Genomic DNA, 12,691 nt, shown 5'->3' on the forward strand with positions numbered 1-12,691 from the left:
ATTTGATCAAACTTGCGATAATACCGAACAAAAGCGTGATTTACCCCGAGGCGCTCGGGCCGAACCGGGCAAGTTCTAACGAGTAGAGTGCAGATTCCAGTGGTGTACTTTGTTTTCTATTTACTTTTGGTATTGAGTAATTTTACTGAAATGTGGCTATTGTAACGCGTTAGTTAAGTGCAGTAGTTTAACACTTAGTTTTACCATTATTTACAAAAAGGTAAACAAGAATAAATATTTGTTTGTGTTGAAATTATATTTTGTAATATAGTCAAATTATCTTTCTATCTATATAGAAACATTCCTTCTTTTTAAAGAATCATATTGAATAAGACATAAATTATTTTATAAAATTCACATCACAAACGAGTAGTGTCGGAAAAGTTTTTTGGATTCATTTGTTATAAAGATTTTAATTACTCAGTTACTCTTTCTTAGTATCCACCACACTCTTACTCAAGGTAAATATGACAGTGAGGGTTTACTTTTGAGGTGAAAAATAGAACAATAAAAAACATATAACACAGCATTTGCGCGAAACAACATTGAATCTAATAAAAAATATTGTAAAGTACCAGGCGTCTCCATTTGAAACATAAGTTCTTTCTCCATATGTATGAAATTAGTAGTTTGGTGTTCATATTTTTGAGTTTGCAGGTGATAAACCTGCTCTAAGCTAGCGATAAAATATCATTGCTATCATATCCCCTAGACGTAGCTCTGTCACATGAAACGATTGATGTAACATCACGAACGAAGCTCACAAAACTCCTCCATGAGAGCAAAATAAACGTTGTGGCACTCTCTTTCGGTTAGCATTTATAACGATCGGTGCAATATTGGAACGGTCCTAACTGCACCGCTACCATCACTGGCGATAGCCAACTATGCCATCAGCGCCGTTCATCAATCGACTATCATGCTTGGCATGCTCTCGAAATCTCATCATCGTAGCAAAGATTGTCATCACGCCCGCGTTCAGACACAAACGAATATACGCTTGCCATTGCCACCAACTCCGTACGTGCAGGCCATGCTTGCTATCATGGGTGCATTCACATTGTTATAGCATATAATGTCGATAAATATTCACCCAGTTGATTGATTTATTGACGATTTTCCAACATGAATCCGATGCTTCGCAGGAGTATATTGTGCAAGCAAACAAAGCGACCTGGGAACAAGAGAACAGAATGTGTGAGTGTATGTTTATCTGTCGATCTCATTCGTATGTTTGGTAGAAATTTATTTATTTCATTCTTTCATCAACAATACGCACCGTACCGGGCTTAAGAAATTGCGCACCGCTTGGTTGGTCGGTTGTGAATCTCTTTACGCTTTTAACTTCACTGAAAAATTATCTCAATATCCTATTTACCGCTGCCGGCTGAACGCCAGCTTACGGTGATTGATCCGCATTTACTACGCCAAGGTTCGGTAGAACCTCAAGTGTAAAAGTGAATTGCAGTATCGAATCACACACACACACAACCTTAGCCTGTCATCGGTTGCATTAACGTTTCTGGGTACGATTTATACACCATCAATCGTTGGTGACGTGTCGCATTTAAGTTCTTATATCCACCATGAGCTTCAGATTATTTCGTTTTCTGGGTTTAACATTTCATTCGTTCCGATTGCGATCCAGTCACAAGCAAAGCAAATGAAAAATTCACCATTAACTTAATAGAGATTCACTATGAGCAAAAACAAAAACCTACAACAAACTGCACCATCATAATATTATTCCAATCAATTGAACACACATAATGATTTTCCGAGCAAAAACAAACCCACCCAATGTGCTGCTGGCAGCGTAATGAATGCGTCGTTTTAAAAGAAATGGTTTATTTTATGTTTATCCTTTCGCTTCCACTGCTTCTCACCGGTCGCTCGTACATCGTTGCCACTGGCATAATAAATAAATTTCAAGGGATAATTCATGCAGAATAGGGTACACACAATCCAAAACAAGATAATGCAAACCAGTCCGGATAGCAGGCGAGAGAAACCAACAACAAAAAAATACTGCCCTCACTACTTCTCATCGACGCACTCCTACAAACAGAGGGACGGATCTGCATCGTCCGCCTTCGCAGCCTTATCGTCGTAATTTAATTTAACGGATTTATTTAATAAATAAATACACATAAACAATTAAGGACAAAAGACAAAACCCGCTGGCGAGCAAAGTGAACCATACAAAATATATCGATGCAGGCCAGCACTTATCCAGTGCCGGGTCCAACGTTCGACTCAGCACAAAGAGCGACAAAAAAGATGCGAATCAAAATGGAAAGGTGGGGAAGGGCGGGGTTATTGTGGGAACGAAAAAAAAAATAATCAAAATGCTTTCTGACCACGGGACTCAAAGTCCGAAATAAATTTCCACGTAACGCAATTACTTCATTTACTCCAATTTCCCGTACCCGCACGCGATGCAGCCGGCTTGTGCGCTTCAGGGATTGCATACCCACCAGGCGCAGAAAGCACTCCTTTCCGTTCACGATCCGATTGGCGATTTCCGATGCTCATTTTGCGTGCCGGGTGGTGAAAAGGGCCAGCCTTGGGCAAGCGTTAAATTTATCTTCCCATTTTGTTGCTGCGTTTGTTGTGCATAATTTTTAACCCTCATCTGTTTGTACTTGGAAAATGCCACGACAAGCATCGATTTGATGGCGATCCTCGTCTCACGGATGTGTTTATGCTTCTCGGTAGCTAATAAGCACTCGGTCGAAGTACAAACAATGTACGTTATGTCATGTCATGTTTTTCATGTGATCGTTGCATTTAAAATAGGTCACGTTAACAACGTCCTGTACGTAATTCATATCCAGCCACTAAGACTTATATCCCTAGTTACACATTGCAAAAGGAGGCAGTGTTTTGGAGTTCCTATTTTGCATCCAATCGTTGACGATGGAGCTATCAAAACAAAGCCACAATTCCATTCCTACATGCACAAAACTGGTACCAAATCAGTCATGAATACTCCGCTTCGGGATAAAAATTCTAGCTACAGCCTTCCTCGCAACACTTTTCTACTCCCACGTGTAATCTCGTATCTCTTCCACCTCGACAGCAGCATTTCCTATTCCCTAGCGAAAGTGTTGTTCAGCGTCACTCATGTGTTTACTCATCTGTTTCTTTTCCCTCTTCTACTTTTTTCTCTTCCACCCAACCAGGTACCCATGCCGAGTTCGAGCTAACGCCGATCGTATCGATCGGGATATTTATTGGCATTTTAACGGTGCTTATCTGCATTATAATCGCGGTTGCGGCCGCCTTCAAGCTGCGGGCGACCCAGGCCAAACAACACACCACTACCGGTGGCAAACGGCCCGGTAATCTGCCAATTAAGGAGAAAATCTCATTACCGCTCAGCCAGTCGGAAGACATGTACGACGAGAAGAACCCGGACGTTGTCCCATCGAACGAGGGTAAGCCCGATCGCGTTCCAGAACCATTGATTCGGTCCCATTGCATACACACACACACACATACACACAAACGGAATTGGACAGACGTGCAGGCGCCTAGAGGAGCATTTCTATTACATTGCCAACTCGCTGCTAATTCTGATGCTCAGGCTTTCGGAGTTTTCTTTGCCATCGCTTGAACGCTTCCCTTTCAGCCATTTTTTTTTTACGGCAACGTGTCATTCTTCCTCACTGTAAAACCCACATTGCACGGCTGCCCACATTTGAAATGTGCAAAAACAAAATTTCTTATGCTTGCGATGTTCCCTTACTTATGTTTGCTGTCTCTATAATTTTCCCCTGCCAATTCATTTTCCCATACACTACCGACTAGCGTGTCCCAAACCCTGCATTGTGTCTGTGGCGCTTTTATGTACTAGCTTCCATAGCCATGGTTCGGTGTTCAAGCAGGATTTAATGACGATGGTTTAATCTGGGCAGAAAAGCAACACTTCCATCGGTTCCATTTCATTGCGACTTAGCTTCATTATATCTCTTCCATTCTGCCATATCAATCTGTGTTTCTGTCTCTATCACACACACATACACATACACTCTCTTTCCCTCTGTCTCTGTCTCTCTCTCTCTATCTCTCTCTTTCTCCATTTAACATTTTCCAGATCCCGATTACAAATTAATATCAGCAAATCAGACTCCCACAGCGCTGCATAATTCATTATGCAACAGCAAACATGACATTATCGGCAGGACGATACTAGACGATAGCCGGAAAACGTACCTAACCGGGGTAGGTTCATCATTTCATTAGCTTTTTAGCATATGCATATAGAACGGCTCATCACACAGCAATCCGGCCATGCGGGGGTTTCGATGGACAGGGCAATGGGGCGATGGAAGGCAGCGGCCACCCTAAGGGACCATGCTTTCTTTTCGTGCCTTTCGACCTGGAAACCGATTCTCGGCAACGACACGAAAACAACACACTATCCATACACCGCATGTAGTGATTTAGTTTTATTCTACATTATTTTTAACCTGCCTCGAATGTGTAGCTCGTATACTTAAGAGTTTATAACAAAAAGCTTATTACACAAATACGGTCGATTGTTATCTGTACTAAATATTTTTAAACCACATAAATGTATGATAACTCCATAAAACTGTTCTGTTTTTTAATTTACTTATTAAATTAAATTTATGAAAAATTATTGTTTTTAACGTAATTTATGCATTTTACTGCATAACTGCATTTTTTTACTTGTTTATTTAAAATAAAGGTCAGTAAACATGAAGCAAATATTAAACATTATTAGCAAAACCTTGTGCAATTTCTCAGCAAAGCAATGGAACGAACCCTAACGTACGTGCAAACGTAGATGATCTTATGTTGAAAAGGGCAGAAAATAAATGCATCTGAGTGGAAGAAATAATGTGAGTAGATGCGTAACTTCTGCCTTCATACAAACCCTCCAATACTGCTCGCTTCACGCTGCCCCACCAACACTGAAGCGCAAATAAAGGCGACACAAAGTCATTCAGTGCTCGAGGCTTTCCCGACCTGACCTTTCCCAGGCGACCACAAGACACTCAATCAGCGGGAAATCACAAGCTGTGCGCCTTGAAACGTACGTTGCCTATCCCGTTGCCGATACGAACGCAAGGGGTGCACATGCAATCGCTGTTTTGCTGGGCTTTCACCTGTTTATCTGCCCGAAGGTGCTCAGGTACGATATTCGAAGTCCGTGACCTGACGATAACTTTTGCCAAGTCGGATAGGAGCGTATCTAACGCACAGATCCCACACAGCAGTGGCAACCATTCATGCTACTACGCTTCCGTTATCGTCCCCAAACGCAGAACACGGCAGCTTCAGGCTTCTCTTTCTACTTACTCGATGGTAAGCTTTCGTACATCAGACACACGGACTTGAAATACGGGGAGCGTATTGATGCATCCCCGGGAAAGACCGTAACACTACTGCGGAGGTAAAATTACAAACTATGTCACCCGTACATTCCACTTACTTCCAATACTGGCCACGGGCCACACACTCACACACCGGTGGGGCTAATCCGGCGAGAACGTTTCGACTTAAAAGCCGGTCGGATGAATGTGGGTCAAGTAAAAACGCTCCCGCTGTGTACAAATTAATCACGGCAGCACACTTCCACGTATCATCGTGGTGCGTGTGTGTGTGTGTGTGTGTGTGATGATGGTTTCCCGCTGGCACAGCGCTCATACTCAATGTAACCGGTCGGATGTTCATTTGTAATAAGATGGCAGATTGTATCATTTGCGTCTTTTTTGCGGCGGGACAGAAAGCTAGCCCTACACATACGGAACTATGCAATGGTACTTAAGAGGGGTACATACACGTTGCAGGAATGGAACCTTCGAAGAAATTGATCATTTCTTTCGTTCAGAGAGTGCTTGAGTGGGTATTCGTAACGATGGTAAATAAGCTCTGCCTGTCTGAAGTTGCTAATGAAAGTGATTTCCGATCCGATCCCAGCTTCTCATCTTCTGGAAAATCTAACAATTTGTATTATTACCCAAAATCTAAAGCTTTTTTTATGAATCTCCAAAGAGTGAGTGAATGATTTCAATCTCATCAGTCACTCTTCATGCCAGATTCAAATCATTAAAACGAGCTACAAGGAAAACTTCTCCTAACTTCACTGCCCAACGACTGTGGACAAAGGAAACACCCGAAACAATTGCCCCGAGTTGTCATTTTCAGGCGAATGCATCGCCGCCATTTCTCTCGATGTCACGTAACCTTGCCCGAACAAACCACTACGAAAAACACAATGACTCTCAAGCAAACAAACAGTTCGAATAATGACAAGAATCGTGATACAATCGCACCCGTCCCAACGACCAGCAGCGAAACGCTCCATATCGCTTTATGTGCGCTTTATGGCACCGGGGACAACACCCTGTTCAACATACCCATTACATCGGTCACATCCTGGATAGCAGGTTCGCCCTTAAAATAGGTACCAGCCAAACGTCAAGTGCTGATTATATTGCCTTTCCAAATGACCACCATTGGGGCCAGCCACGCTGGGACAAGCGCCTAGCCACCGGGTGCAGTAGCGCGTTTGTCCATTGGAATCGCGAACTCTGACACGATACGACCTCTCTAGGCAATAATCGTTACCGTGTGGAGCTATCTACGGTCCTACCTACCGTCCACTGGGTACAGTAGCTAGTGTGTGGTTCATTTTAGACATTTTTTTTTTTTCTTGTTTACCCATTTGCTCCATCGTGCTGCACCCGGGAACCATTCCCGATCGTGAATCGAACCGAATAGCAACCTGATAGACGCACAAAGCCACACCAGAGTGGTGCTTGGTGCTGTTTCGATCGCGTCACAAGTACATTGCAATCTTTCAGTTTTATGCAATTTCCGCACTACACCGGTACCGGTTCCACCGAACCAACCAACCCGTTACGGAATAAAATTGCACCTTTTTGATCCTCCACCAACTGAATTGATCCAAACGGGGGGGGGGGGGACACACACCCAATTATGGGGTGGTCCAAAATGTATCGAACCGTAAAGATAACCCACCCAGTGTGCCTGTAGTCGATAAAGCGCCCATTTAAGTACACGTTCCCGAAGGGACGAACTTTTTCGCGTGGGCTGTTTGTACATCAACGAATGGCCGGTATGCTGGTGTACACCATTAAAAAGTTGGAAAATGATCCGTCAAGTCTCGAGAGCACTTCGGAGTTCATATGTTTATCTCTGCCCAGAGTACACATTCGCTGAATCGCTCTCAGTGTACTCTGGAGGTTAATATACGAACCATGGCTTGGGGATCCCTCGACCCAAGGACCTCCTTTTCTCGACCTCTACTTCTGCAATACAAGTTCTTACGAGCCTCAAACATCTAGAAACCGTTGCAAGTCAGTTAGTTTTGTTAAATTTTAATTAATTATTTAACGTTTAATGTCAATTATGCGTTTGTGGCAGTAATCAAACTAACCAATTACCGCAACAGGACAAGAAGTTGATTGCATCTGGAGGGAGCTTTTAAAAAAAAAGGCACAACAAACTAGTGCATCGTGAGCAGTTTAAGCTGTTTCTGCAATATCATCAACCGGCCAATCAAGTTACCGCAAGTTGAAACATCGCAACAGCAGTCGAAAAAGGTGCTGCCCTTGCAGCTTTCTGCTCCGCACTGCAACAAGACGAGCATTCACTTTGTGACATGATTTCTGTTCAACCGAGCACAAGAAACGACCACTTCAGGAACAGCACTGGATGAGGACTAAAAATATATTTAACCTGCTCCGAATAAGAGAAAAAACGACACCCTGTGTATCCAGCCAAACTCAACCTAATCTACTGTCGCCTTGGTCAGTTCGGTACGGTACGTTTCTTCCTTTTTTTTGTCATTCTCAGCTCAGTACAAACGGTTGTCGGATTGTTGGGTGTCTTACTTTGCCGGCAGGCAATTGCAGGTCGACCATTGCGACTGTCGATTACCCGCAGGACACTGCATCCTCTCGTCCGAAAGGGGTCAAGCGCACAGCAAATTCGTCACAGTGGAGTAAAAATGCAAACATCGTACAGTGAGGCGGCATGACATTCTGCTGCAGTTTCCTTTTTTTTTTCTTGGCCGGATTTTTTCGACTACAATCCTTGATTGCCATGTCGCTTGGAGGGTGCTGAATGTGTGTGTCTGTGTGAAATGTATACATAAAAAGGCAGATACAGAAATGTCTGCTGGTAGGGTTGCGAATGGCCAGGACATTTTGCCACCTGAAGGCAGACAGACACTCACCCAGTATCCTAGGCAGTATCGTGAAAACGAAGCTCAAGGATCACGAAGATCACGACATGCCGCTGCAGCAGAGTGTCTTCGTCCCGGGTTCGGTCCTGTTTTGTGCTGCAACATTGTGTTCTGTGACAGCTAGCCGGTAAAGTGTCCCCGGCAGCAGTGTACGGACCGGCACCGAAGAAAAGGCCACAGCGAGCGAGGAATCCTTAAGACGAAAAAAAAAAGCAGACCTCCAATGCTATCGCCCGGAACGAGCACGAGCATAACAAGATGACCCAGTTGGATAAGGGGATTTTTTAATGAAATCGTTCAATGTGTTACTCCACCTTCCCAGCCCGGTCCGTGGGATGTTGTGCTGCATGTACATTGGTGCAGTTAAAAATTCTACGAAAAAGCTTTTCCTGCACTATGGTCATCGATTGGACAGTTGAAATAATTTGAAAATTTCCTCAATTTGAGCTACTTGAATTATTTTTCTTGCTGTATCACATTAAAGTGAAATCAAAAACAAAATAAAATATATTAAACAGCCGATCGTGTCCCACCGTGTACGCAGGATGCCGGTAACATTCTTTCCCTTGTTGGCGCTTTATCGCGCCCCATCAAATGTGCTTTCCATGCTTGTGGGGCCGGAAGTCTGACGAGTTCGCTTAGAAAGAGAGAAAAAAAGCCCGTACTGCAACTCAGCACTCATGTCCAAGATAATTCCGTCCATTTGGAGCCGGAATGAATTTTCTCGTTACTAGAAGACGGTACCGGTACACGGTGGCACACTATTAATAGACTGTCCGAAGCGGGTGAAACACACACGATAACGGTGTGCGTCTGACAAGGGATCAAACCATGTTTCTTACTTGCAGCTCTTCTCATTGGCTTTATCCCGAGGAAATACACCATGAGCTCAAAATAACGTCACTGGCGTTGCCGGTTTGGACAATGTTCTGCCATTTCTTGCCAGATCCATTTGCAAGATTCGCACATTCAGCCATTCAGCGTCTTACCACGAGTTTCCGGAAGTTGGCAAGCGAATGCTGAGAGAAAGAGTGTGTGTACTAGCACGGCACAATGGCACCCAAATGGAAAATCCCACCCCGTAAGGCACGGTGTACAATCAGTGTAAATGATTACTTGTTTGTTCTAGTTACGATTTTTCTTAGCAGAATGTTGCCGTAGGTCAGTTTTATTATGAAATTTGCTGTGGCGTATCGTAACGTAACACAATTGTTGTAAAGAAAAAATATGAAAGACCTAAGTAAATTTTCTATAGGCAAGTACCATGATGGCTCTGCTTTTTTATGGAGAGTAGAATTGCTAACGTTCATAAAGAACTGAAGGCGAGAGAATCTGCTTTAATCCATAGTAGTAAGTTAAAATTAACGACCAGACTTTTAAGGCAACAGTAGCACTGGCCTTCAGACGGCGGGACCTTGACTTAAATCCCTTTCTGGACTATTCCCCCAGTCCAGTTCATCCGACGCTTCTTACTGAGCAGATATCAGGTAATCATATGAATACGTCTGATAAGCCATTAGTTAGCCGGCGTGATTCCAGGAACAAGAAGAGTCCTAAATTAAATTAAATATAGTTCTAAACTAAGTCCTCTTTGTGTTAAAAATCTTCACAAACAAAGAATTATAGCATTGAAGAATTGCCTAGGAGTGTTTGAATCTGCTCTCTATAAACTAAGATAGGGAATTAAACTTAAATAACGTGCATGTTGATGCCGCCAATGCAACATCCCTACAATAAGCATAGCACAACATTCATCTTCCTCTGCTTGCTGACAGGTCATCCGTTGACATAGCGAATCCAACAGCAATGTAAACACAGGAAATCCATTCACTGAATTCCAACGCAAGTATGACGTTCTGCAGAAAGCTTTCACTTCAAAAGTTTCAAATTCCATTGCACTCGCTTTCTCTCTCTCTCTCTCTCTCTCTCTCTCTCTCTCTCTCTCTCTCTCTCTCCGTCTCTCTACTGCCCACAACCTGACCCTGATTCTGACTACCAACGTTTCAAAGCGCGCTGTGCGGCCAGGAAATAGAAATGAATAGCTTCGAAAAGGCAGATCTACAGAGTTAACGAGTTAACAAGCTGCAACGGTGCTCCCAAAAGTCTACATTGGGGCGCTATCGTGCCACCGTCACCATCTTGCTCGCAGCGGTTCGTGCCACAAGTTCTCCCACCTACACGATGGATCACAAATCATGATGCACATCTGCATCATCTACACCAGCCCGCGAGCCCTTCGACCGGACGGTTGACAAAGGCAATTCCACAATTCGGTCCCGACTTTCGGACTTTCATGACGCAAGTCACCTAAAGGATTCCACTAGCACACACACACACACACACATGGTACCACGGTATGTGATGACTGTAAACGACACCATTTCGTATGCAGCTGTCGCGCAACGCCGTCAGCGTCCGCTGCAGGACGTAAAAGGGATTCCGATTCCGAGCACCGCTGGCCCGCGGTGGATCACACGCACGAACGCATCCGTCTGCTCAGTATGCATGGAGAAAACAAAGTGGACCCGGGTGCGGTAGAATGTAGAAAATCAAAAGCACCGGTACACATGGCCGACTCTCCATTCCAAACAACATTCCGCAAAAATGGAGGAAAAGTTTCGCATGCGATAATGCACTGCTGCGATGAAGTTTCGAGATGGCGGCGAACCGGTTCGTTGTGTTCCACTTCGGGTCATTTGAAGACCTGCATGCTATTCCGGGTGGCTTCATGACAATCTTTCATTCGCCAGCCTTATCGGCAAACGTCCGGCTACGGGTTGCCGTATGACTTTCTGAGCGTTTCTCTCTGTGGACGAAAAGTTTGTAGCATTATGTGACATTTTGTAAACCGCTACCAGCAAAACAGCGTGCAGGGCACGTTCGATTGAATGACGCTGAAAGTTCTGCCCACGGGTGCCACAACAACGACAGTAAATAGAAGAAGAAAAAAAACCCCCCCGAATGTTTGCAGCTCACTTTTATCTTTACTCACACTCACCCTGTTTGGCAGCGGTCCTACAAACTTTGCTTCTCCGTATGACCCACGAAAAGACACGATTCACGGTGTTTCTATCAAAGCGCATGACACACTCGAACTTACGGTACGGCATTCGAACCGTACCGATCGGTTTAAAACATCGACGACGCATTGCCTCAAAAGTTGCCAACCTTTAGCAGGTTGGCTGACGGTCCGCGGCAAAATAAATGTCCCACAAATGGCGAGTCATCAATCCAATCAAAAGTCCTTATAAATGACTTGCTGCTGCTACCGGTTGCAAAGGGAATTAAACGAGCGAGCGAGCTTACGCTGGCAGGACATCTCGTCGGCGTCGTTTATCTCTTCGCTTTTGACCCAATTTCACTCGATTAGCTTGGGTTTTTGTGCTGACCAAACGCGTGCGTATGGTGGAAGATAAAGTTAAGCGAACAAAATGAGAATTTCACTTTCAAACAAGTATCATTAAATCGTAAAATTCCGTGAATGTTCTGTTGCTTTTTTTTGTGTACATCCAAACACTAGTCGACCCATTGGAAGTTCTATAATAAAAAACAAATTACCTTTCGTAGGACAATCTCCATATTGCAAGCTTACCCACAAAGGTACCATTAACCTAGCTAAATCAAGATTAATCTTCTTCCAATATAAACTTCTTGCGGGTTTGTACCCTTTAGAGCCGGATACAACCAACTGTGGGCAATATATTTTCTTAACAACCTCCAACACAGGATAACAATTTGTCAGTAAAAATGGGACAACTTGATCTCCAACCCATCTGAGTTGTTCTGTTATATGCAAACGGGACGTCCAGACAGTTATAAAATTATATATAAAGCCAAAAATGTTATATATGGTACGCCAAAAGCCAATAAAGATACTTTCAAACAAAAAATGAATTTCCATCCACCTAAAAGGGCTTGGAATATTGCAATCATATAGTGCAATCTAATGTTTAGTAAGGGAAGAATTGCAACTCAAACTGTGGAAGTTTTCATTGCATTTGAAAAGGTTTGAAGCAAAATTTATATGGGAAATTCTTTTTAATTTCAGCTTCTTTATTTAAATTTCCCTCCAGTCAATGCAAAAGTTCATTATATGATTTCAATTTTTTGAAATGTTGTTGCAATATTCTATTATCTATTTGAAACATTCCCCTAAGCGCTTCTACAATTCCATTATATGAATTGACCTCCAAAACCCTTTATTGCATACTACCAGACGATCGTGCTTTCCTGATTTTGATAGTAAATAGGAATAAAAGTTGATAAAATTATCTAGTGTCAAGAACAGGAACAGCTTCTAAACTGTATTTTCCATGGCCGCGCTCACTTTTTCAAAAAATATGACAAAAACACATAAACAAGCCGGTATCGATGAATATAAAAACGTAAAATTTTTATCAAAATTGTTCAACCTCTACCTTTACGAGAATTTTTTTTTTCTCAAAA

The 12,691-nt window shown here is 43.1% G+C and overlaps 4 protein-coding genes across 5 annotated transcripts in view; 2 read left to right on the forward strand and 2 right to left on the reverse strand.

Moving 5' to 3' along the window:
• LOC126556713 (mucin-5AC) overlaps positions 1-12,691 on the reverse strand; it is a 469,299-nt gene that overhangs the window by 400,757 nt on the left and 55,851 nt on the right. The gene's annotated exons all lie outside the window — the stretch shown is intronic.
• LOC126559387 (histone H3.3A) overlaps positions 1-12,691 on the forward strand; it is a 244,656-nt gene that overhangs the window by 191,206 nt on the left and 40,759 nt on the right. The gene's annotated exons all lie outside the window — the stretch shown is intronic.
• LOC126556958 (hemicentin-1) overlaps positions 1-12,691 on the forward strand; it is a 186,995-nt gene that overhangs the window by 173,109 nt on the left and 1,195 nt on the right. The window contains exons 14-15 of one of the 2 annotated variants that reach the window (XM_050212538.1): positions 3,186-3,440; positions 4,100-4,227. In XM_050212538.1, coding sequence (XP_050068495.1) covers positions 3,186-3,440; positions 4,100-4,227 — 383 coding nt within the window. The remainder of the gene's footprint in view (positions 1-3,185; positions 3,441-4,099; positions 4,228-12,691) is intronic. The other variant, XM_050212539.1, reaches the window with a different exon arrangement.
• The window catches only part of LOC126557535 (uncharacterized), a 272,688-nt gene that overhangs the window by 137,066 nt on the left and 122,931 nt on the right, over positions 1-12,691 (reverse strand). The window lies entirely within an intron of this gene.

The sequence above is a fragment of the Anopheles maculipalpis genome, chromosome 2RL (genome assembly GCF_943734695.1).
Source record: "Anopheles maculipalpis chromosome 2RL, idAnoMacuDA_375_x, whole genome shotgun sequence".
Taxonomy (NCBI): domain Eukaryota; kingdom Metazoa; phylum Arthropoda; class Insecta; order Diptera; family Culicidae; genus Anopheles; species Anopheles maculipalpis.